This window comes from Balaenoptera acutorostrata, chromosome 10 (genome assembly GCF_949987535.1).
Source record: "Balaenoptera acutorostrata chromosome 10, mBalAcu1.1, whole genome shotgun sequence".
Taxonomy (NCBI): Eukaryota; Metazoa; Chordata; class Mammalia; order Artiodactyla; family Balaenopteridae; genus Balaenoptera; species Balaenoptera acutorostrata.
In genome coordinates this window covers 3587172-3613192 of record NC_080073.1, presented here as the reverse complement: position 1 = coordinate 3613192, position 26021 = coordinate 3587172, and the positions used below count along the sequence as shown (strand labels likewise).

The 26021-nt window shown below is 54.9% G+C and overlaps 1 protein-coding gene across 2 annotated transcripts in view; it reads right to left on the bottom strand.

Annotated features, from left to right (window-relative positions):
• Positions 1-26021, bottom strand: part of SLC6A6 (solute carrier family 6 member 6) — an 80346-nt gene that overhangs the window by 32980 nt on the left and 21345 nt on the right. For both annotated transcript variants that reach the window (XM_057554772.1, XM_057554773.1), the window contains exons 3-5: positions 7766-8008; positions 5705-5839; positions 4396-4630 (exon numbers count right to left, since the gene is read on the bottom strand). In XM_057554772.1, the coding sequence (XP_057410755.1) occupies positions 4396-4630; positions 5705-5839; positions 7766-7994 (599 nt within the window). In that variant the 5' untranslated portion in view covers positions 7995-8008. The remainder of the gene's footprint in view (positions 1-4395; positions 4631-5704; positions 5840-7765; positions 8009-26021) is intronic.

Below are 26021 nucleotides of genomic sequence, written 5' to 3'. Positions count from 1 at the left end.
TAGGCGTGGGGATCCAGGCCAACAGAAGACCCCATGCGTAACCTGACAGTGGGGTCACACACACACGGCACAATGTTACCTGTGACCGTGGACTTGTCCTGGACTTACGGCTGGTGGGGATGTAGACCCTGGAGGTGGCGTCCAGTACTGGAGATCAGGGCTGAGCTCTCTGCTATGTCTAGCTGCCTATGTAACCTTGGGTAAGTCACTTAACCATTCTGGTCCTCAGCATTCCACCTAATAAGCCACGCCCAGAGGCTCCATCCTCAGCATATCGCTTGTTTTAGCACTTCAACACTCAGCCAGGCTGTGAGGTGTTAGGACCACGCTACCTCTGAGCTCTGGAGAGGTGGTGACTGCACTGAGGCCATGCAGCTGGGACGCCGGGCCAGAGTCAGTGTCCCTGCTCTAGGAGACGGGAGCATGGCCCGTGGCTCTCCACTAGCTCCTCTTGTAAAACCAGAGGGGGCAGAGGGGCTGGCAGGGATGATCAACCAGGTCCTTTCCTGTCCAGAGCCAGGCGGAAGGCTTAGCTCCGTGGTGTCTTGTTATCTGGAACCCCAGGTGGCTCCCGAGCACTGTCAGGCCTCTTTTGCAGAAAGAAGGGCCAGCTCAGGGACCCACGTGTCTGGTGCAGATGAGAGAGGTGAAGGAAGTGATGGCCGGGGCTGGGCTTTGGCTCGAGGGGCCCGGAGACCAGCCTTGAGAGGATGCTTACTGCTCGGCAGCCCAGTGGGTACCAGCCAGCGACACCTCAGTCACTTCCCAGCAATTCTCTCTCAGTGGAAATCCCAGAGTAAGTCACTGCCGGGCTGGTGGCTATTTTCAGGGGAAATCATATAAGCTAAGTTTCACCTTAAAGGGAACCCACATACTGATGGCTGAGCTCTCTGAGGCCCTGTATACAGTAGGCGCTTAATATATGTCCCAGCCTCTCTCTCACCAGTGTGTTCCTTGAGCAAGTCTAGAAAACACAAATTCAATCGCATGACTCCCCTTCCCTTCTCCTTAGCTTCCGTGGCTCCCCCTCTTAGAGAACAAAGCCCAAATTTATCTGCCTGACATCCAAGGCCTCCAGCCTTCTCCCTGGCCCCATGTGTCCTATCCTCCGGCCAAACCAATGACTCGTTGCTACTCATGTGCTTTACGAACGCTGAGCCTCAGCATGGCTGTTCCTTCTGTCCAGGATGTCTTTTCCTCTCTCTTTTCCAGCCCAGTGAACTCCTACTCATCCCTCAAAGCCCAGCTCACATGGCCCCTCCATTTGCAGATGGGGAAATGAGGCCAGAGGGGTAGTGACTTGTTGCTCCAAGCTACACAGCCAGGTGGATGCAAACATGGAATGAATAAGAATCAGCACTCAGTGAGCACTTACTCAGTGTTGAAACACTCTCACTTAATCCTCCCTGGCTGGGCAAGATTATGATCATGGAAAAAGCCATGAGAGGGTTCGAAGCTGAGAAATGACGTGTTTGGATTCACAGCTGACTGCAGAGATGCAAAGGTAAGGTGGAGAGAGCAATTAAGAGGCCATGCTGGGTCTGGGAGAGGGATGAGGGGGTCCTGTGGGGGAAGGGCGGCAGTGCAAGTGGGGAGGGTGGCCAGGCTCTGGATATATTTTAAACGGAGAGCCAAGAGGACCACGAATTGGATGTGGGGTTTGAGGCAGAAAGGAGTTTGGGATGATTCTTAGATATGTTCCCTACTTAAAGGGCCTCTGCAAAGATGGGAAGAAATGACAGGGGCAAGTCCCTGGGACGATGCTCACGGGAGTCAGTTATTCCACACGAGTTCTCTTTCCTTCCCCCTCTTTCATGCCCAAGAGAAGGGAAGGCCCTTGAAGGCAGGTGGCCTCAGCCTCTCCGCTCTCACAGGTGGCAGGCAGGTCCTCTCCTCTCCTCTGTGGACCCCAGTCCTCCCTAGGGTTCTAAAAAGAGGGAAGGTTATGCGTGAATGTTCAGGTGGGCTCACAGAGCCCTGCCGGGGCCCAGGGGAGGGTGTGAAGGCTAGAGCGGGAGGGGAGGCCAGATGGGCGGTCAACATTCTCTGGACTGAGCAAGTCTATGTGGACCATGCGAGGCTTGGGAAGGTGCCTGCAGCACCAGGATGTTTCCAAAGATTAATCCTGTCAATGTCTTCTGGCCCAGGAAAGGGAGCTCGGGCACTCAGAATGGGGGTTCTGGAAGGCAGGAGGCCTAGAACCCCCCAGGAGGGCCCAGGCTGGGGGACAGGCAGGAGAGGAGGCACGGGTAAGGACCTCACGGCTCACATGAGCTCCTTCCCAAGAGCCCTCGGGCCTGAGATAGAGGGCACAGCCCCTTTGTAAGAGCGGGACCATACGGGCACCTGAGAATGGGCCATTCTTAGTCCCTCTGAAGTTGAGTTTCAAATGTCCCCAGGGGGCAGTTTTATCCACAATGAGGACACTAAATTAATAGTAATGGCCCACTTTATCAAGCAGGCTCTCAGGGCTGGCCATACACGATCTTGTTCCATTAGGGCGGCTCTACAACCCTAGGAGGGCAGGGTTAAGATCTCCCCAAGTATAGCTGAGGACCCTGAGGCCCAGAGAGGAAAAGGCACCTGCCTGAGTTAGAAGTGGCAGAACAAGGGTTTCAACCCAGGTAGCCAAACCATGCCTGAGGCAACGAGGTCCCGGCGGGCACCTGAGTTAGCTGGGTGAATGCCAGGGCCCTGGGTGGTCAGGCTGTGCCAGGCACGGCAGAGAACGGACAGGGCTGTGGTCTCGGGCCCCATTCAAGCGAGAAGAAAGAAGTGCCTGCATTTCTTTGTCTGTAAACTCAGCTGTCCAGAGGGTGGGGAGCAAGGGTGGGGGGTGAATGTGTCTGTAACGGTTTTTGTCTGCAAGTGGGAAATATGTCCATGGAAAAGAGCCCCAGTTCCAGGAGCCCGGGTACTTGTGAGCACATACTGAAGGTCCGCGTGTCAGGAGACGGACGTGGACCACCTGGGTGAGGCCGACTGACCCTTTCTGGCCTAAGATTCCCCAGCCCTGGTCCTAACGCTTGGCTGGGACCAGCCAGCAGTTGACTCCCTCTTCTGTGGGCCTGATCCTGGGCCAGGTTCTAAGAGGTGGAGAGATACCTTGAAGCAGCAAATCCACACACAAAAGAGAGGGAGTCTCATCTTGTGATCGTGAGGGGCCACCCCCTTCCTTAACACCGTCCCCTGCCCCTGGCTCTCAACCCCACGCAAGGACTCATCTGTTATTTCCAGGATCGAAGGGACTACTGAGCACCCAATTTAATAGCTCATGGAGAGCAGGAAAAGCAATGCACTAATACATTTTTGATGCATCTCCGAGCACTGTGTTAGAAGGACTTCCCAGTATGTCAGCTAAGAGCTACCCAAACTTCAGGCCTCCATGTTCTGCCTTTCTGATGTTTGGCCTATGTGTATACTTCTGCAGTTATTGACTATATTGTGGAAAACTGCAAAAATGCCCATAATTCTCCATTCCTCTCATCAAGAGACAGAGCCTATTTCCCCACCTCTTGAGTCTGAGTTAGTCTTGTGGTTCTTTTTGGTCAATGGGACATTAACAAAAATGCTGCAAACAGAGGCTTGAAAAGTGCTCCTGCACTGGGGCTTCCCCATCTGTTGTTTTTGGAATGCTGAGCCACCTAGGAACCAGCCCAGGCTAGCCTGCAGGGTAATGAGACCATAGGGACCAGTTGCCTGTGGCACCCCAGCCAATAGCCAGCCAATTTCCAGAAGAGCTACCCTGATGCCCTACAGCTGACCTACTAGTGAGGGAGCCCAGCAAAGACCAGAAGAACTGCCCAGCCAAGCTCAGCCCAAACTGCCAAACAGCAGAACCGTGAGCCAAATAAAATAAATGGCTGTTTGAATTTGGGGATGGGTGTTACCCGGCAAATGCTAACTGATACATATTTTTCACCCTAGCTACTCACCTCTTGACTTGAGTAACTACTTTAGCTTCATATATGCATTTTTCTCTGTGCAATAACAGGTTTGATGTGCTAACTATTATTTTTTCTAAAATACATTAAGAAAACTATATCATTTTCAGACAACATAAGAACATATACCTGCCTTTGGGAAACAATCCTCACAGAGATCCCATGGGTGTAGGAACGATTCACTCCCCTCATTTGACAGTTAAAGAAACTGAGGCTCAGAAAGGGGCAGTGACTTGCTGGAGGTCAAACAGCCAGTAAAATGGCAGAACTGAGGTTCGATTCCAGGCCTGTCTGAGACCAAAGGCATGGATTTATCTCCAGATCTGTACCCCTCCTTCCACCCACCCCACCCCAAGAGAGTGGCTCCCCTATCCCTGGGGAGAAGACGAGGGAGCGGGCTGCCCACTGCCTCCTCCCCTGCCCCCTCCGTCCTCCGCGAGGCCAGCCTTACTCCCAGAACTCGGTGACGGGGGAGGTGAAGTTGGCAGTGCTGAGGGAGATCCACAGGCTCTTGTTCCTGCGCAAGGTGTCTTCCAAGCACTGGGGCGTGTTCCAGCTGTGGTTGCAGTTCGCCCAGGGCAGCTCCGACTGGAAGGACTGGAACAGGTAGTACGTGGCCCAGGCCAGGATGATGATGTAGTATATGTTCAGGAGGGACACAATCACAATGGAGGCATAGCCGATGCCTGCAAGTGGGGGTAAGCGAGACGAGCATCAGAGGGAGGCCAGACCCACCACGGCCACACCCGCCACCAGAAAACCCTGGAATCTGCAGGCCTGGGGCCAGAAGGGGCCCTTCAACAGTGCCCAGCAAATATGTGTAGGATGAATGGATGACTGGATGGATGGATAGGTGAAGGAACGGGTGCTTAGATAAATCAGATAGTTGGATGAATCGAAGGATGTATGAAAGAGGGATAGATTGATGGATGGGTGGACGGATGGATGGTTAGATGGACTCATAGATGAACGGATGGATGTTGGAATGATGGATATTCACTTTGTTGGATAGATGTACGGATGGTGGTTGAAGGGAAGGTTAGGCAGATGAACGGACGGATGACCGAGTGGATGGGTAGAGGGAGGATGGTTGGATGGATAGATGGATTGCCTAACTATTGACTAGTTTAATGAAAGAAAGGTTTAATGCATAGATGGATGGGTAGATTTACATGGATGACTGAGTGAAGAGACTCACACATTCTCCCGCCCCTGCCAATTATAATCATGACAGCATTATCTTATGAGGGCATACTAGGAACTAGGCACAGGACTAAATGTTACCATAATAATAAAGCTACCACTGGTTTGGGGCTTACTATGTGCACAAAGCACTTTTACATGGCTATGTCGTTTTGTCTTCATAGCAATCCTTGAAGTAAGCATATTATTTCCATGTTACAGATGTGGAAACTGAGGCACAAAGAGATTAAGTGACTTTCCCAAAGTCACAAGAATTAGCAAAACGAGGAATTGGGACTTGAAGCCAGACAGAACGGTTCCTGAAAGGCTTCTCTTCTGCACTCTACTGCTTAGCAGCTACCGGCTCCCTTATCCTTTAACAACCCAGAAAGGCGGGAACAGCTACGTGGAATGAGTAGCAGCGTCACGTGTACAACGTGCTGGCCGTGACCTGCATCAGGCACGGTGCCAAGCGGCCTGCATGAGGCTCCACTGTACCTGGCAAACAGTAGGTGCTCAATAAAAATTTGCTGAACCAATGAACACCAGGCCCCAGGTGACCTTTGTCCCACACTCACCGGCAAACAAGGGGCAGATCTTCTCCCAGCAGGTGATGCCCCCTTCAGAGGTGTACTGGCCTATGATTACCTCCAGGAAAAACACAGGCAGGCCGCCCCCAAACAGGAAAATGAAATATGGTATGAGAAATGCACCTGCAGAGAGAGAAGAGCGGGGTGAGGCTCAGGCAGCGGCTGTCATGGGGCCGAGGCTGTAGGTCTCCTTCCCAAGCCCTCCCGGCCAATGGAATCAGAGGGCATGGGTGAGGGACATGAGGGTAAAGGCCAAACTCCTGGACCTGGCTGAAACTTCTCCAGGCCCTGCCCACCTGTCCAGCCGGCATCACTCTTCCCGGGTGCCCTCTTGCCTTCTGCAAGTCTACCAGGTGCTTGAAGTCCCTGAGCCTTTGTTTAAGCTGCGTGCCTGCCCACCTGCCTGCCTACCCCACGTCCGTCCGCCTGAAGAAGGAATGCTCAGCCCTTAACACCCGTCTCAAACGGGCCTCCTCGTTAAAGCCTTCAGCTAGCCTTCCCTGGCCCGCCCGGGGCAGGAAGCTGAGAAGAACTAGTTAGGAAGGGTGATGGGAAGCGAGAGGTGGGCCTCTCCAGCCGGAGGTGGGAGCCAGGGGACGAGGGAGGGGCAAAGAATCAGGCAAGGGTTCCTACCTGGTGTCCACTAATGGCTTCAGCGGGTCCATAAACCCTTTGAAACTGTGGGCAACTTGGGTCTACGTGTATGTACTTTGTTCTGGGGAGCGTCTAGGGTACTCATCAGAGTCCCAGAGGCACCTGAGACCTACAAAAGGTTAAGAAACCAGGCTCGAAGGCAGAATTTCCCGAAAGGTGGTTCTCCTGACGGGAGCAACACGTGCATGCCCGGCTCTGCCGGCGCGCCAGCCCTCGGTCATGGGCTGCCACGGGGAGCTGGGAGTGAGTTCTCACTGCGTCAGCCAGAAAGTCTCCATCGTGTCTGACCAACTTGAACTTCTCCAACAGGAGAGGATTCTAGCTCAGAGCCTTCAACAGGTAAAAAAACAAAACCCAAAAAACTCAGACCAACCAACTAACCAACTGACCAAACAGAGAAGGTACACTTAAAAAACACCTTCACCTAAGTGAAGGGGTCTAAAGGGACAAACTTCCGGTTATAAGATAAATCGGTCCTGGGCGTGTCATGTATAGCATCGTGACGCCAGTAACAACATACTGGACTGTGCATTTGAAAGTTGCTAAGGGACTTCCCTGGCGGTCCAGTGGTTGAGACTCTGTACTCCCAACGCAGGGGGCATGGGTCTGATCCCTGGTCAGAGAACTAAGATCCCGCATGCCGCACGGCACGGCCAGAAAAAAACAAACAACAAAAAAAAGGAAGCTGCTAAGAGAGCAAAATCTTAACAGTTCTCATCACAAGAAAAAAAAAAATCTGTAACTATGTGAGGTGACGGATGTTAACTAGACTTACTGTGGTGATCATTTCTCAATATAGACATAAATCATATTGTATCCCTTAAATTAAAACAAGGTTTCATGTCAATTCTATCTCAATAAAACTGGAAAAAAGTAAAAATTTAAAATTTAAAAAATCTTCACTGTATTTTTTTTTTCCTGGATACCACCTTTCCATTATGGCAAATGATACTGGCTTTTTACATTTAAGCTGGGAAACCAAGCTTGCTTTTCAACTACGTTTGGTTTAAGTTAGAAAAGCAAAGGTTAAAAAAGTTATAAAGTAAGGAAGAGTGGGGAAGTGCAGAGCTGTGAGGGAATTTACAAAGGGGGCATGTGAATATGTGAGGCTCGGGGGACTCCGGCCTGGCCTCATGGCACTCTTCAGAGATGGTAAACTGGAGGATCAGAGAGGGTAAGGGATCTGCTCAAGGTAACACAGTAAGACCCTGAAAGAACACCACCTGATTCCCAGTCATGCTCATCTCCAGCTTCTGAGGAGTGGGCTGGGGGCTAAAGCAGGCTGACCCAGGGGAAGTCAAGGTGGGAGCCTGGAAAGCCAGGCATGGGGAGGCCACCCACGCTCTGGCCCAACCCTTCTCCTCCAATGCCACTCTCTGCCCAACCCAGGCTCACCTCCACCATTTTTGTAGCAGAGGTACGGGAACCGCCAGACGTTGCCCAAGCCGACGAAGCCGCCAGCCACGGAGAGCACAAAGTCAATCTTGCTGGCCCACTTCTCCCTCTGCGGAGGCTTCCCCTCAGCCTCATCCTCAGGCCGTGTGCCTGGGCTCTTCCCTGGGGATGGCTTCAGGATATCCTTGTGGAAGTCTTTGAGACACTGCAGCTTCTCCTTGGTGGCCATGTCCTTCTCGCTTTCTGTGGGGGACAGAACAGAGCGCAACGTGCGTCAGTAAGGGACACCCTGTGTGTCTTAACACAACCCGGCTGGCCGGCTCTGGCCTGCCGCCGCCTCGTCTGTCCACTCCTCTGACCCCCTAGGTGATCGGGGACCTCGTGATCCAGGGACTGACAGGTGCCATTCCCAACAGAAGCAGCGGGGCCCACGCCCGGCGTCCCTGAATGTCACACCCCACCCTCCACGGTGCAGGGAGATAAGCATGAAGCCACCCAGCCCCGGCAGCATCTCTGCAGAATACCGCACCCTCCAGGCAAGTCTAGGGCAGCTTCCGAATAACAGCCTGCCTGCATTTTCTAGAAATGATCTCCAAATTTCAGATTTGCACAGAAAGCGATGCCTCCCGTTTCACTCACACCTCAGCACAGGGCCTGGCCCACAGGAGGTGCTCGTTCCTCACTGTTTAAAGAATGGATAAACACAAACAAGTGAGGAATGGGGTTTCAGGCTGGAATGGAAACGATATTTGAAAACAGGGTTTCCATCACATACAGAAAATGGATGCTTATAAAATATATTCACAGCTTATTAACCAGTCACATCTCTGCGGCATAAGAAATAAGGGATTTGCACTGGTCAGGATTATGGAAGAATGCCAGTTAATCCCCACGTGTCCAGCCCTCTCTGCATGCTCTGGCCTACTCTGACCCCTGTATCATCCAGGACCCTGGCCCTCTGACTACCCTGTGGGTTTCGCAAGGGGAGGCCCCAGGGGATATCAAATCTCTAAGCCCCCAGGAGCCGTTCACAGTCACCCTCAGCCCACCCCTGCTGGGACCCCATTCTAGAGGAAGTCGGCCACCGGCCAGTGCAGCGCCCCTGCTCTCTGTACTTCCTCAGGTCCCCGAGCCCTCGCTGTCCCTGGCAGAGGACCATGAAGACAGATGAGCCTTAGTTTCCCCACGTGAAGAATGAAAAGGATGATGGCAGAGATGACCGACTCATAGTCAAGCAGCTCTGAACACAACCTGCTTGTTTTCGTGATCCAAATCGGTGGCCAACACTGAAATATCAGATTCCAGAGAAAAGTCAAGATTCCTAGGTTTTCTTACAAAATCGGAAGGGGGGCCACATTGGGTTCATGCTCCCCACGATGACCATCAGCTGGACCAGAGGCGGCCATCACCCCGGCACACCGGGGCCAGGGCACCACCCGGCTCACGGGATCTGTCCAGGGGCGTCTGAGTCCGCCTGTCACAGTGGCACTAGCTGAAAATGCCTTCCTTGCTTCCTTGTTAATGGTCTCCTCCACAACTAGAACAGAGGCTCCGTGGCACCGGGACCTGCCTTGTCCACTGCTGGGTGCCCCGAGCTGGCACACAGTAGGTCGTCAGGCAAGGACTGTTGGGTAGATGGTTCCCAGAGTGTGTCTACAAGCAGCTGGGGCCAAGTACCAACCCCAGCTCTGCCGCTTCCCAACCCCATGACACTGGCAGGTCCTCGGCGTGTGGTCCAGAGGCATCGGGGGCAGGGCCAGGTGAGGGCTGCCGAGGACGGGGTGGGGTGTTGGCGAGGGGACGCGCTGGCCTGGCCCCAGCAGTGGGCCCTCCAGGGCCGTGCTCTGAGGAGCAGAGGCACGCAGCACAACAGAACCCCCGTTCCCCCACGCCTCCTTCCTCTCCTGGCTGGGGGTGGGGGACCCCGATTGTTTCGCTATCTGGCGGTGAGCAGACCAAGAAAAGGCTTCCTGGAGCCGCCGGGCGGCTCACTGGGCCTTCCTCTGTCTCCCGGCGACGGCATCCGCAGGCCTTTCTTTGCCCGCTCCCTCGGGGCGACGCGGGGTTCTGCCGAGCGCACGGCTGCTGTAAAAATAGCCCAGGCGGCCAGCATTGTTCCAGCGCTGATCCGTGCAGCCCCCGATGGTTATCTGAGCGGCCCATTGTGGGCCGGCTGGATGGGAGCATAATTGGAGGATGTGGGACTCCACTCCCTCCTAGTGGGGATGTTTTCCAGGGAATGACCCCTGAGCCTCCTCACCAAGAAGGGCTGGTGCCGCCCTTTCGGGCCCTCCTTGGATCTCGGGGCCGGAAGGCACTTCACCAGGTCAGCCAGACGGAGGAGGGGGGAGGTGGCCGGCTTCTGCTCACATAGGCTGGGGGCACTGGCGAAAGCTACCCTGAGCCCTGGCTCTGCCCTCTGGGCCCCAGGCCCACTTGCCACTCTGGCCCTCAGAGAACTCTCTAGAAACATGAGGCAGGGAGCAGCCACAAGCTCCCTGAGACCCTCGGCTCCAGGCTCTGGTTCCATATAAGATGAGACCTCCAGCCCCCTTTTCCGCACTCAGGACCCCATCTTCCCGACGCCTGTACCTGAACCAGGATCGGGGGTGAGGCCTGTCATGTCCTGGTGTTGTAGTGGTCTCCTCACTGCTCATTGCCGAGGTGTACCTGGAGATGTGTTCCTGCATCACTGACACCTGTCCCACCTGTGGCTGCTGCCATCACAGGCTCGCCTGGCCATTGAGAACACATAGCCCAGTGACGTCCACGGCCTCGCTCAAGACGCACGCCTGGATGAGGTCTGACCCACGTGCAGACACCCCAACTCCCTCTCAGGGGGGCTCCTTCCAAGCTCCTCTGGGGTGTCCGAGGAAGCCCCAGCAGCAAGATCTGCGGATTCTGCCTCCTGTACGTTCCTGGCATCCACCCACTTCTCCATCACCATGGCAACTGCCTGGCTCCGGGCTCGACAGCCCTCCGTGGGCATCCCCTGCAGCCTCCTCCTGGGTCTCCCTGCTGCTACTCTGCCCACCCCACCCCTACAATCTGTTCTCAAAACAGCAGCTGAAGGCAACTTACAAAGCAGACTCAGATCATAATGCCCTCCCACCGCAACCCTCCGTCCCTCCCGGAAGAAAACACAAGCTCCTCACCACAGCTACTGGGTCTCAGCACAGGCCCCTTTTCCTTGGGACACTGGTCCCACGTAACTGCTTTAGTTCAGCCCACCCCTCAGGCTCGGGCTCTCTGCATGGCGGCTCCAGGCCCTCTGGTGGCAGCCTGGCCCCTGCAGGAATCAAAGGGGGAGCCCCGGCCTAGGAGCTGAGAGCCACTTCCTGGCTGAGTGACCTCAAGCAAGTTACTCCACCCTCTGGCCCCCCGTGTTCTCGTGTGTAAAGAGGGATAACTGTGGCCACCTCATAGGGATGTTATGAGGACTGAACGAGGGGGTGCCCATGGCAAGTGCTCCTGAGCTAGTATCTGCCAGTACTAGTCTGCTGTTACTGCTCTAATTATTACGGGGTCCACGCTGACCATGCGGTACGGAAGGCCTCAGTCCTACTCAGGGGGAGATCAGCAAGACCCAGAGAGGCCAAGTGACACTGCTGAGGTCACGAAGCTGGGAGTGACAGCGACCATGGTGTTCTGGAACCCCCAGCTCCGCCTCCACTGTCCCGTGGCCAGTCCAGCCCGTCCAACTCTGCAGACCCCCGAGAGACTCACTAACTCTCCCTCGCCCGTCACTCACCAACATCGCGCCCCCTGGTGCAGCCAGCACTTGGGAACGAGCTCCCTCCGAGGTGTCCCAGACACCCGCTGCCTTGCAGGCCGCCGCTGAGCGCTGTTTTCCTTGGCGCCAGGCCCAGGGCTATTTTGTAGCGACCGTGATGCATTATTCCCCATTTTAAGAGCTTCCTATTTGCTTATTACAGCTACAAGTGATTAGAATGGGCTCCAATACAGAGGCTCCACGACGAAGGCTCCCTTCTTGCCCAGCTGAAAACTCCTACTCTGTTCCTGGGGTGGAGGTCACGGCCAGGGCCTGGTTCTGGTGCCTGAAGACAACGTGCAGATCACCTGGTCGGCTTGTGACATGTACTCAGACAGAGTCAACCTAGTGCCAGCGATGCCGTGGGTTGACAAGATGTTCCTTTGCTTCCTCCCAATGTAAAACTACCAAATTTTTGAGTACTTTAATTCTGTGCTGAGCTGTCTGTACACAGTTTTCTATGCACTCTTCAAACACCCTCAACACTGCACAAGGGATTTTTAGGACCGTTTTACGGAAGGGGGAGTTGAGGCTGAAGCAGGGAAGAGGGTGGCCTGGCTGAGGATACACAGGTGGGAAGGAGACTAGAGGCAGAATTCCCAGCTGGTCTGCCCAAAGCTGAAAGCACTGGAGCGAAGGTTAGAGAGCAGCCTCTGCAGGGTTTGCAGATGGGGACACTGAGGCCAGAGGGAAAGGACTGCAGAGGTACAGAGCCAGCAGCAGGGCAGGGCTGGGGACCCCAGGTGCCCATGCACCAGCCAGCTGGGTCTTGAAATTGAGATGCTACTGAGGCTCCTCCCCCACACCTGCCACCTCAGCCCAAGGCTGTGGGGGAACCAAGCCCAGAAGCTGGGGGGCTCTCTGCCTTGCCCTCCCCTGCAGAACTGGAACTTTCTCAAGTAAGCGGTTTCCCATGTGGCTCTCTCCTGTCGAGAACAATGACTCAAGTCCCCTGTTGTCACTCAGGAGTCCCTACAAGGTTTTTAAATAAGAGGGCAGGTACTTCTTCTGTTTCCTCTTTGAAATACTGTCCCCACCCCAAAAGGGTGTAGCCCACAGCTGGGCTATACGATCAGTCTCCGGGCCTGACATCTGGGGTTTGGCAAGAGACTCCCAGAATCCCCGAACTGGGGCAGGAGGACAGCTGGACGACAGATCCATTCATTTCACAGGTAGGGAGCCTGCAGCCTGCACGGCCCCCAGCCCGCTGGGCCTGCTATGGAAACAAGCAAGCGGCTGGACCCCTTGTCTGCCCTTTCCAGAGCAGGGGTCTCTCCTCCTCTCTCCTTTCCTTGTCCCCCGTCTCCACTCCAGAGCCAGTGTTCTGGGCTCACAGAGGCCACAACTAAGCTGAGTGACCTGGTCCAAGTGACAACCCACTCTGTGCCTCAGTTTCCTCACTGGTTAAAAAAATGGGGGTAAAAGTAAAACTCCCCTTATAGAGATCAAATAGGATGATGCCTGTAAAATATTGAGCACAGTGCCTGGTACATACAAGTGATTAATAAATATTAGCTATTATTGAAGAAAACATCTGATCACATTGGGATTTTACTACACTATGTGGCAGGCATCGTATCCTGAGCGTTTAAAAAAAAGAAAAAGGAAGCAAGCTGCATTTATTGGGCACTGGCTGCATGCACACTTATTTAGCACTGTGCTAAGCGCTTTGTAAGCATTTTCTGAATTAACCCTGTCCATGGGTGGCCATTACCATCTGCCTTTTGCTGACAAGGCACAGAGTGGTGAAGTTACTTGCCCAGGGTCACATAGCAAGCAAAAGGCCGCTGAAGCTTCGAACGGCTCCCAGGTCTATTTTGGCCTCTCAATTCCATGTTCTCAGCCACTCGGCTGTTTTGGATCACTTGCTCTAGATATGTCACAAAGTGAAATCAGGTCTGGCGCCTTTATGCCAGCTTCAAGCTACTGGGCTGTGCTGACAAATTAGGGAAGTAGGTGAAGGCAAACAGGGAAGTGAGGGGCCACATGACAGAGACAGACAGGGCAGGGCCTGGGGACCCGTGCAGCAGTCAGTGCCCACGGCCACAGGGGTGGGCTGAGCAGGCCGACGGAACGCACTGACTGGGGCAGGACAGGTGGAGCCATGGACCTGAGGCTTCCTCTAGCGAACAGGAAGAGTTTCTCCCAAACTTCTCTGATAGCCCTGGAGGGGCTCCTTCGAGCACTGTCCCCACAGACTGCAGGTGAGGGACAGGCTCAGTAAGGAGGAGGGCCAGGACCAATTAGTAATGTCTACCTCAGGCACGCTGCTTAAATACAATCCTGGCCCTAGAGAGCACTTAACAGTTAAGCACCAAAGGAAAAAAAAAAAGGTGCGTTAAGAGCACTATTTCACTATCTAGGGCAGCTGATTTTGAAAAGAAAGCAGGAATTAATTTTTAAAAAGGGTTTTTTATTCTTTTTCACGAAAAGGTACACCTTTAAAAGATTTGATCATTTGATTGAATCATTTGATCATTTGATTGACCTTCAATCAGAAGGTCTGTATCCTTCTGTCTTGGTTATCTATTCCTAACTCAGGCTAACTCAAGCATGACAAGCTCAAAGGCCTCCAGGGACCTGGCAGGCAAAGAATGGACGCCAGTGGGGAAGGGCCTGCAGAATATGCCACGGGCAGCTCTCCTCAGCTCCAGCTACTGTGGTTGCCTTTGGGATCGAGGCCACTGAGGCCAGGTCCTCCAATTTCTGGAGAGGTATTGAAATCTGAGACGTATGTGCACATACAACTTCCAATTTCTACAACATCGTGTGGGCCAAATACCCAGTTTGTCCTCTTTGGTCAGACCATTGTCTCAGGTCACCCAAGGCAGTCACAGCAAAGGGCAGGACAGGCTCGGCTGGAGATGCTGACCAGCCCAGCCTCCAAGGTCCGATGGCTCGCCCCAGTGAGGTCATCCAGGAAGCCCGGCATTGTTTTGCCAGGAACAAAGTCGAAACAATGAGCGACAATTCTGTGGTCCTAGTGAAAGTGAGTTCTGTTTGGGGAATTGTTTTCAGCACGGCAGCTCTGGGGACAGGGTTTGTTATCTCCTGGGCTCAGCGTCCGTGGGCAAGGCCCTCCCCTCCCCCCACGAAGGCTTATGTCTACCCCCATTCTGCTGAGAGCACCCTGCCTGGCTCAGGCTCGGCCTTCAACCTACACGAGCGCTGACTTCGCCCCAAGGCTCACGGAGCCTTCCTTTTCACAGATCAGGAAGCTGAGGCTCGAAGAAGGGGAGGGTCTGGCCCAGGTCACACAGCCACCAGGCGAGGCCAAGATTTACACCTAGATCCTGACTCCATGCAGTTGGTGCCCCCCCAGGGTAAGGAGGCCTCTGTACAGGGACCTAACAGAGCAGGTCGTAATTCTTGATCTATGGTTCGCGGAGGAAAAAGTGGGTGAAGGTGAACAGGTTTTGCAAAGAACTGGCCTCTAGGACAACGACGGGGCGGGGGGCAGGATGTGGGCCCAATGTACAGCCTTCTCCTCTCCCCGGCACCAAACCTGCAGGCGGGCGGGGGGAGGAAGGCGCGAGCAGGCTGCTCTGTGGCCACGTGGCCCGGGGATGGGCGGGCAGCAGGTGCAGGAAGGCCGGCACTGCCCTCGAGGGGAACGCGAGCTGGGCACACAACACGCCCAAAACAGAGGTGCCCCAGGCCCTGGCCCAGTAGGCCACCGAGTCAGGGGACAGGGCAGTAGGTGAAGAGGCAGAAAGTTGGGTCTGCTTCCAGTTCTGCAGGCCAAGCACTTCCCCTGTGCCTCTTGGATATTTGGGGATAAGACAGAGAGAGGGCAGCTCCGGCGAGCAGTGAGTACCGAATAAATATTTACTGAGAGCATCCTCTACTAGGTGCCAGGCCCTGCTGTAGGGACAGGGGACTCGGAGGTGAGCCCTGGAGCTGACATTCCAGAAGGGGAGACAGACACTAAGTACATACACGAATAAATATTTACGACTGGGACCAGTGAGCAGAAGACAACCAAGCAAGATGAGGGCACAGGGAGTCAGAGGACCCTCTGAGGTGACGTTTCATAGTGGCAGACGCTCACTAAAGACTGGTTCTGGGGGCTTCCCTGGTGGCGCAGTGGTTGAGAATCTGCCTGCCAATGCAGGGGACACGGGTTCGAGCCCTGGTCTGGGAAGATCCCACGTGCCGCGGAGCAGCTGGGCCCGTGAGCCACAATTGCTGAGCCTGCGCGTCTGGAGCCTGTGCTCCGCAACAAGAGAGGCCGCGATAGTGAGAGGCCCGCGCACCGCGATGAAGAGTGGCCCCCGCTTGCCACAACTAGAGAAAGCCCTCGCACACAAACGAAGACCCAACACAGCCATAAATAAATAAATAAACAAATACTTTAAAAAAAAAAAAAGACTGGTTCTGGGCAGGCCCTGTGCTAAGCCCTTGCAGGTACCAATTCATCTATTCCTCTCACCAGCCTGGATGAAGGAATGAGGCCCAGAGAGGTGAAGTCGCTTGCCCAAAGTCACACAGCAATGGGCTTCAGGGTCTGTGCTTTCAACCACCCTGAAGCTGGGATCTGCATGGCAAACATCTGGGGGAACGGTGTTCTCAGAGCAGGGACAGCGTGTGTGAAGAAGGCCACACTGGGCACGGCAAAGGAACAGAGGGAAGGCCAGTGTGGGACAGAGCAAGGGGGACAGGGCATGGGGCGACCCGGAGAGGAAGCCAGGCCTGGAGGCCAGGTCAGAACCTGGATTTATCTAGCGGGTGGTGAGGGCCCCTGGAGAGCTTTGTGCTGCCCCAAGGAGTGCTCAACTCAGGCTGTCCCTGACCACCTGGCTCCCTCCCACCCTGAAGGGATTCGAGGGCCCATGTTGGGCTTTCCTCTGTAAGCTGTTGCCAGTAGGGACTTTCTTGTGGGGCCTGCAGAGCCCAAGTCCTGAACCCTGACACCTCAGAGCCGCCGGCCTCCTCATTGTAAGCCGAGCACCTGTGGGACAGGCTGAAGTGACCGTCATCTTTTGCAAAGAGGGACCAGCCAAGGATGGGCGGCCAGAACGGCTGTCCCTTGGCCAAGGACCATAACATGGGTGAGCGAGAGAAGAAAATGTCCTTGTGAGTCTAGACCCCTGGCCCCTCCATGGATAAAACCCATGGGTTTTGGAAAGAACAGGGTCAGTCTTTGACGCTATACGATCTGGGACATGTCACTTCCCTCGGACTGGTTCCAGGAAAAACCCCACCTGCCCTACCTGGACCGAGCACCTACCGCCTTCCTGCCCTCAGGGTACTAATATCTGGGGGTGGGGGGCTCATTTCGTCACAATATCACAAAAATGGTTCTCAGTTCAGGAGGAGGACAGGAGTCACGCGTCTGGTTGGAGTGAGGCTTCAAGGAGCAGGTCTCGTGACACCCCCTGGGCTGGGCCCGTGGCCAGGCTGGACCTGGTCCCTGGGGGAAGGCGGAGGTCCAGGAACAGTCAGGCTGCACAAATCTGTTTGAGGGGGCTTGGACCCCAAATGCCACTGAGATTGCCAGCACGCGCCGTAACCACCAATCAGGTGAAAGAGAGGAAGCAGGGAGCCGGGAGGGCGCCGTGGCTGCGGGGGACTCAGGGGGCCTGTTTTCACGTACAGGGCGGTGAGTCAGCAGGCAACGGCCTCCTGCCACTGACTCACCAGCCGCAAGCCTGTCACTCTTCTCCCCGCCTGCTTCCCCACCGCCCCGGCCCCAGCCGGGCTCTGCCGGAAGTGTGGGTAGAGTAGGTCAACCATGATCCTGAGACAGGCTCTGCAGAACCCAGGATTATTTCTGGAGGCCACAAAAAAAAGAGACATGAGAAAAAAGAAAGGCTCGGTTTCTGTTTCCTCAAACTTCCCCTTTCAAGCTGTACGAACCCGAATGCTCCTCACTCCTCTAGCTGACTGTGAAAAGCAAACAGAGGGCAGCCCCTCCCTCCCTCTACAGAAACTGGAGAGAGACAGGCCCTCGGGGCAAGGCCAGCTAAGGGCAGGCGAGTGGCCCAGCGCTCGCTCAGAGCCGGCCATCCCCAACTCTGTCACCAGGGCTCTGCTGGAAGTTACAGCTCCAGGGAAACCAGCCAGGGCAGCCTTTGCAGTAGGGCCTTGAGCAAGTCACTGCTCTCAGCCTCGGTGTCACCTTCCGTAAGATGGGCATCACATCCTGTCTACATTGTGACAACTCCTAGCTCATTAGTGTTTGTAAACAAGCTCCCTGTTCTCACCGTTCCTCTTTTTTTTTTTTTTTAATTTTATAGCTACTTTATTTATTTATTTATTTATTTTTGGCTGTGTTGGGTCTTCGGTTCGTGCGAGGGCTTCCTCTGGTTACGGCAAGTGGGGGCCACTCTTCATCGCGGTGCGGGGACCGCTCTTCATCGCGGTGCGCGGGCCTTTCACTATCGCGGCCCCTCCCGTTGCGGGGCACAGGCTCCAGACGCGCAGGCTCAGTAGTTGTGGCTCACGGGCCCAGCTGCTCCGTGGCATGTGGGATCTTCCCAGACCAGGGCTCGAACCCGTGTCCCCTGCATTAGCAGGCAGATTCTCAACCACTGCGCCACCAGGGAAGCCCCTACCGTTCCTCTTTTAATCATGTTTCTTCTCAAAGAGGAAGGACTTTCTTTTTCCTGCCCAGCTCCACGCTTACCTCTCCCTCACTTAGAAATTTAGCTCAAGGAGAGTTTGGTGCCTGTGGAGTGAAACAGCCTGGGATTCAGCAAGGAAGAGGGGGTGATCCACTGGCACGGGCTGCCGCTGCGCCCACCGCAGAGCAAAGGGGCTTGTTGCCTGGGCTTTTACTCCATTTGTCTGGAAGTCAAGTTTCAAGCATCCTCCACCATCCAGAGCCCACCCAAGATGCCCAGGGGCCTCTGAACCACACAGCACGTGCTTTCCCATGCCTCCCTCCACACCTCGGCTCCTGCTGTTCCCTTAGCCCAGCACGCTGCTCCCCGAGTAACTCACAGGCAATCCCCCAGGATGGTGGCCCCGAGGACCCCCCAGTGCCTTCCCTGGGCTCCGCAGGCCACACCACCTCCACCTCTGCCCCATAGTCCCCGGGTCTGCTTCCCGACACCCAGTACAAGACCTGGTTGAGTATTTGTCAGAGGGAACATTTAGGGCTCAGGACTCTGGGGACACTCAGTGCCAGAGCAAGTCTCTTCCACTTCGCAGCTGTGAGGCCCCTCGATGAGGGTGATGGAGCAAAGAGCAAAAGATGTAACTCTGTTACATGTATCCCTGGCATCTGAGCACAGTTCCCCCCAAAGGGTCAAAACTCCACAAAGCTTTGCCTTTTATTGAGAGATGAGCCCCAAATCTTTAGGAAATCAATTTTCATTAAATGTGTTCCCCAAGCATCTTCCAAAAATGAGTTTGAAGTGAATTCTCTCTGGTTCCCTAAAGGTTTGCCCAGTGCTGGAGATCCCAGTGGATCCTGCACAAAAGTTGAAGGCTCCAGCTGGGGTCTTAGAGGTCTTGGCACGTGTGAATGCAAGCCCGCTTTCTAGATGGAAAAACCGAGGCCCTGGATCCACGGCGGATCAACAAAGAGGATCAGCCTCTTTCACAGACAGACCATCAGAGCTGGAGGGGAAACTGAGGTTGGAAGGAGCTGATGGAGGGCAGGGATGCTCCCGACACCCCCACCCCCCCCACCCAGTGGAGCACAGTGGGCGCCAGAGGCGGAAAGTAAAGGTCTTATTCCAAACCTGAGTGGACCGGATTCATATCTAACTCCGTCAGGTTGGTGAATGTTGGTGCAGCAGCAGCGGCGACTTCCAGGGCTACAAGATGGTGCCTAACAGCAGCTACTGCTTGGCTAGAAGAAAAACTCAGCATTAAAATCCACCCCGGGGGTGCGGGGCGGGCTCCGGGGATGGCTGACATTCCTCAACTGTGGTCTTCCTACACGTGCAGACCGCCTCCCAGGCAGCCCCACACAGCCTCCCTGACCCCTAACCTTTCACTGCGATCCACTTAGGCCTCCGTGCTGCCTGCCAAGAGCACGGTGTTGGGGATTTGGCACGGCCTGCCACTCACGCAGCGCCACAAGACGAGGCCGACCCAGCCACTGGAAACTCCCCAGAGGCGCGCCCTGAACTCTGCTCCCACCAGCTTAGCCAAGCTTGTTTCTGGCAGACCCCACTGCCTGCCATGTCGCCCTTAGCTCAAGAACTATTAGTGGAACTATCCCAGCTGTTTGGAGACTAATCATCTCAATTTCCCCACCTGGAAACCAAGGCTCATTCTACATGTCTGGCCCTGTCCGCAATCCCTGCCGCCTTATTTCTCCTCTTGTCCTGCATGAATCCTGGGGCCTCCTCGTTCTCCCCAGCAGTATCCCCTTCCGCCCTGTGCTTTGCTTGTGGGCTCCCTTATATTTAGGTGGATCCCACCACCCACCTTGAAGATCTGGCCCAAGTGTCGCCTCCTCCAGGAAGCCCTTCATGGCCACCCCACTCTTTCCCGCACCTCCTCTGTCCAGTGTCACCCCCCCACCCCCATCTCCCAGGTGCTGGGCTCTTGTTCAGAACTGTACAACTTTGCACAAAGTTCAAAGTTCTTTTTGGGAAACCTCAGTTTCTTCTCCTGTAAAATGGGCCTCCTAATCTATAAAGCCATCCCTGGCTGAAGTCTCTGGGCTCTCAGGCAGAGCTAGTAGATGCCCAAGACCCTCACACGGGCCTCAACACCAGCATCACCTGGGGCTCTGGCTGAACATGCAGACGCCTCCCCCAACACCCACCTCTCCTGACTGAATCTTCAAAGCTGTTAAACGAGCCCCCAAGTGAACCTCAGCATCAGGTGAGGCCAGGGACAGTGGTGCTAATGCACTGGGAGACTCTTGGTAAAATGCAAAAGAAAACCAACCAGTGAAAAGGACTCTTGTTGGTGATGACAATGCACGTGAGCATGTGAGTGTGTGTGTGTGAGTGCACGTGCGTGGCCTCCTCCGCCAGACTGTGAGTAGCTGGAGGCTGGGCCGGCTGGGTTTCATGTCTGCCAGCCCTGGTGAGCCCAGGGCCACCCCAGACTTGATCTTCCCCATTGCCACTGCTCCTTGCAGTACCCCGGGGCACGGGCGCTTTTGCCCCGTTCTATAGATAAGGAAACTGATGCTCTGCGAGGAGACAGGACCTGGCCCAAGGTTACCCAGTGAGTGAGCGACAGAGCCAGGACTGAACCCAGGACAAGGCCAGCGCTCCTTGTTATCTGCTTACTAAAGTGAAAAGGGGGCTGAGAACTGAAGGTGAGGGCTGGCAGGTGCATTACCTGGGGCCTTTGGGGAAGGGAGTTGAGTGGGTATATGTGATCCTGGAGGGACAAGCATCAGAGAGAGCCCCCTACCCTGGGAGGGGGGCAAACAAAGGAAGCCAGGACCTGGTTTTGAAGCCTGGTAAAGGGCAGAGTCCAGCTGAGCAGACCTCAGGCAGCTTCTCCAAGGACAGGGACGAGGTGCACGGCACACCGCCTGGGACTCGGGGACCCCCTGGTTGTCACCCTGGCAGTCACTTTTTTCTAAGGTGGAGGCAGCAGGTGGGGCCTTCCCAAAAGAAACCCCTGTCCCTTAAATGCCAGCCGCCCAAGCACAAGGCCCTGGTGGGGTCAGCTCTGCCAGTGACAGCTGCTTGACCAAGGCAAGGCCTGCCCTCTCTGGGCTATGGCTTAGACCCTCCGACCAGGAGACCCCAAGCCTGGAGGTGCAGTGTCCTGTCCCTCCCCACACACCTGTACACACAGCCCTCTCTCCCTCAGCGAAGGCAGTCTCCCCAGCAGAAGAAAATGTACATCAGCAATAAACCCTGTGTGCCTCAGTTTCCTCAAATGTAGAATGGGGACAGTAATAGTGAATGGGGACCTGCCTCTTAGGGCTGCTGGGATTAAATAAGCAAGTATGTACAGACCGCTTAGAACAGCACCTGGACGACGTGTGTGCTATCAGCATCAGGATGGTGAGCAAACTCACGCACGTTCTCCCTGAGACCAGCGGCAGCCTGGACTCACAGCCAAGGCCCTGCTGGGCATCTCCTGTGTGCCAGGCCTACTGGGAACCTGACAGATACCCAACAGAGCCAGGACCAGGGTCAACCAGCTATGAGACTGAGACACCCCTGCACCCTCTTATTCCAACTTCCTGTCCTCTTCCACAGTGGGTGGGACTGGTGGACCCTGGGGTCCCCTGGGGTCCCCTGGGTTGGTACTCCCTGGGGGTCTGAGCTTGGATATGGAAACCTTCCTCACCTCCCTGGCCTAGTCTTGGGGTGGGATTGGAGGGCACTTCAGGCGGCTCCCCATACAAGGTGCTGGTACCCTTCGGGCCCCTGGGTGGTGGCACCTGTCAAGCAGGGGAGGCGGAAGTTACAGGGGCTGGACCTGAACTTGAGAGCAGACAAAAGCTTTGCCGCTGGGAAATGGGGCTAACAGAGCGGCCGTGACAACCCATGGCGTGAACTACAGACCAGCTAATCGAAGAGCGACCAAGCAGCCTCCCTCCATCCCCCTGGTCACAGCCAGAGACCCTGGGCAGCGGTGAAGAAAAGCTTCATGAGGGGAAGGTGGTCTCGCTGGTGTCCCCCAGGATGGCTGAAGCTGCAGAAATCAGATTCTGTGACCCCTCAACTCCTGGCAGCCTCGAAAGCCCAAGGATCCTAGCTGGAGGTCCCTGGGTATCTGAGACCCCTCCCTCCTGGCCATCACTGAGTGACAGATCAAGCCAGGAGCCCAATGCCCAGAGTTTACAGATAAGGAGACTGAGGCCTGAAAGGGAAGGGGGCTTGCCAGGAGGCTCAGTTGACCCTGCTTCCTGAGCTGTAAGTCGCGGCCAGGAGCAGCGCCGACCTCCCAGGGTGGAAGGGCCCCCGCGTGAGCTGATGCAGGCGGGCCATTCTGCACGGGGCGGGCGCACAGACAGGGGATATCACCACGTCCTGCGTGAGGACGAGCGTCTGTTCACACTGAGGCTGGTCTTGGGGAAGAGCCGAGCAGCAGGAAGGCGAGTCACAGCAAGGGCTGGGGTGGTTCTCAGAGCTTCTGCTCCGAGCTGCCCAACACCAGGCGGGGCCAATTGGGATGAAACCTCCTCCAGGCTAAGCCTGGAGGCTGCCAGGGCTCTTTCTTAGACACATGTGCCCCCACCTACTGAAACTGCAGCCTTCCTATTTGGAGGGGAGGTTAAAATTGTCTTTCTTTCACAACATCGGAGTGAGACCAGATGGTCACTTTTATAGAACTGCTGTGAAGGGGTAAAATGACAGGTGTACGGTCCGACGGTGGGCCACTCCGCTCCTCAACCCCAATTTGATTTTTGAACATGTACTAGTTCATGAAATTCAGCACCATTATCTGGCCTAATGTGCCCATTTTACAGGTGGGGAAACTGAGGCCCAGGTGCACAAGCTTCAGTCTCCAAGGTTTCAGCTCTGAGCTCTGCACAGCCACTGCCCCTTCTCACTAGCTCCTGCTGTTTGGATGCCTTGGACCAGATCGACTCCTTACTTATTTGAGGACCCTTTCCCAGGCTCAGGAAATCCAGAGCCTCAAGTTCCATGGAGGCCCCTGACCCCAAGGGAATGCCGTGTCTCTTCACCCGGCGACCTACCTGCAGTCAGCTCAGGGTCTGAGAGGCTCCATCAAGCAAGGATTTGGGCTGAGGAGGTGGGTAAACAGAGGGTCCCACTGGTGGTCTGGGGTGGGTGACCTGGTAGAGCAGTTCCAGCCAGGGGAGCCATGGCCTGCTCCAAGCTGGATGCCTCTGAGGAATACCTTCCTCCCACCAGGCCCCCAGTGGGACCACTGGGTCAGAACTTATAAGCACTGAAGGGCTCCCACATTTGTCTCCTGCTCCCCCTCCGGGGCAGTCTCCCTGAACACCATCTCCTAGGCGACTGCAGCTGTTGGAGACCTCACAAGCTTGAATCATAGAAGACAGCCCAGGGTGGTTCTCTAAGGGGACAGAGGCTCTGTGAGCAAACAGAGACACGGGTGGACAAGCAAATGTGACTTACCCCAGGCACTGGGAAATGGGATGCCATCAGAGGCCACAGAGAGTACAGAAGATGCCCAGCCCCTCGGCTCTGGGTCTCAGAATATTTGCTCATGAGGTCACAATGCCCCTTCCAACACAGCCCAGGTGCCCAGAGACTTCGTTCTCCAGCAAAATGCCACCAATTAGGAACATCCCTTAGCAGAACTAAAGCCAGAGAGAGGGTTCCTTGATCACAGAGCTTACCGTCTCTACGTACCATTGCCTGCAAGACCCTAGGCTGTCACAGCTTGGTGCATTTTTACAGGCCATTCCAGGCCCTGGAATGCACATCTCCACTCTTCTCCATCCTCAAATGCCACCTCCTCCAGGAAGACTTCCCTGACCATCCCCTCCCTGCCCATCTCCCAGCAGAACAAGGTGCTCATTCCTCAGCTGTAATCCTCGTGTCTTCTTCCTCCCCTGGTCTGGGTGCTCTAGGGCAGGGGTCCCAGCTTCCTCCCAGGCGGCAGCGAATGAGGAGCCTGGTCTACCACTGTCATAGCAACACTTTGTTCTAATTCCAGCTGTTCTTACATCCTGGAAACAATAATAATTGCAGCTGACATTATGTACCTGGCACTGTGTTGGCCACTTGATGTGATTCTAGCTAATAGTAACTTTTAAAAAACATGTTAAATATTTTTATTTCCTTAAATCACTTTTCACTGATTATGGCTGCTCACTTTTTTCCTATAACCAGTCCAAAGGTAATGAGACTTTATAGAATTTTCAGAGAGTCTGACAGGAGAAAAAGCACACTTGAAATACCTTAAATGTATGGAAAAATCCTCCAGCTGCACAGTCAGCTCCAGAGAGGAATACCAGCTCCCTGGGCTGATCGCCCAAGTGTGCCTGGGGCACCACCTGGCACCTGGGTTCCCTATTTTACCCAGTCCTTACCAACCACCCTATGAGATGACGGATCTTACCCACCTGTGGCTCAGAGAGATCAATCGACTTAACCAGGGTTGCACAGCCAGGAAGAGGCAAGACTTGAGGATCCTGGGTCCTCGACCACAGGGCTCTGGGGCATCTCCTGGCCATGACCTTGGATACCAGGAGGTCCCCCTCTTCACCTGACACAGGAGGAAACTGAGGCCAGCAGGAGGTAGGGGTGTCATTTGGCAAATTCACCAGCTAGGATTAGAATCTCCTGAGTGGGCCCACATCACACACATCTTCATGGACTAGGACCCAGCGGCCTCAACCACAGAACAGCAGCAACCAAAAGAATCCACCTCACTGAGGCTGTGTACTCTACAGGACCTTCCCATTTAATTATGTACACCTGCTGGGATGGCTAAATACTGGCCCCTTAGGCCAGCAAGAGCTTTTAACCCTTCAAATTCAGCCTGCCCAGAGCTAATGTCCAGGGATGCGGCTAATCTCAGTGAACTGATGAAAGGAAGGGAGGGGTGTGGGGTCTGCTAGCCTGCACCGCTTTTGGAAATGGTGTACCCGCCTGTCTGCACCCTCTCAGCCCCAGAAGCATGCCCCCGCCCCTACCTCCTCTGACCTTTCTCACCCTGACCCCCCTCAAAGTGTCCCATCCACTGCAGCCTGGGACTTAATCAGCTTATTCACCCTGTGCAGAGCCTGGGCCATCTGAAAAAGTCTCCTTTTACTCCGTGGGGGCAAGGATACCTGAGATCTAGGCCACAACTATAAATAGTCGAGAAATCCGTTGTCCTTTTTAACTGACTCATCCATTTATTTGGTCAGTCAGTTACGGCTGACCCCCAGATGGCCGAGTTGTACAAAATTCCCTCCTCCCCATAATGTCAGTGGAGAGGAAAGACCCTCCTGGCCTCTCCAGCTTCGTTCTCTGAATTCCCCAAGAGTGAGCCTCCCGCCCCCAAACCCGCCCGTGAGACTCTGTTCCCCAAATACCCTTTGCCTGGTTCCGCTTTTGCCTGTTCTGCGTCACCATCAGAGATTTTAGTGGGAACCTAACTCTGCCACTTGTCAGCGGCAAATAGTAACCTCAGGCATGTCTCTTCCCCTCGGGGCCTCAGTTGCACCATCTGTAAAATGGGCCACCTCACATTACACAAGGGAAGGTACAAGGAAGTGCCCCAATACAAGCCTGGCTTTGCTCTCAGGAGAAACAGTTTGCCCCTGAACCAGAGAGATCAGCCACCTTGCATTTCATGCAGTTAAATCAACAAACACGGACTCCACCCGTTGTTAGCATCACCCAGCTAAGTGCTGGGAGAGGCAGAAGCAAACACCCAGGGCTGATCTGTCATGCAGGGAAAATACCAAATAAACAGTTTCTCCATCCGGCGTTCTGTGTCAAACCAGCAGCCAAGTCCGCTGGCACCGCCATCCCCTCCCAAGGCACTTCGTGTGCTCCCAAAACCACGTGAATCAGCAAAACTAGGTTAGACATCTCATTAGAGTGGGTTTCCTCTTGGGACCTCTGGCCGCGCCTGTGATTCTCCTACAAGCGGGTCTGGGTGGTGAGGGCTGGGCTT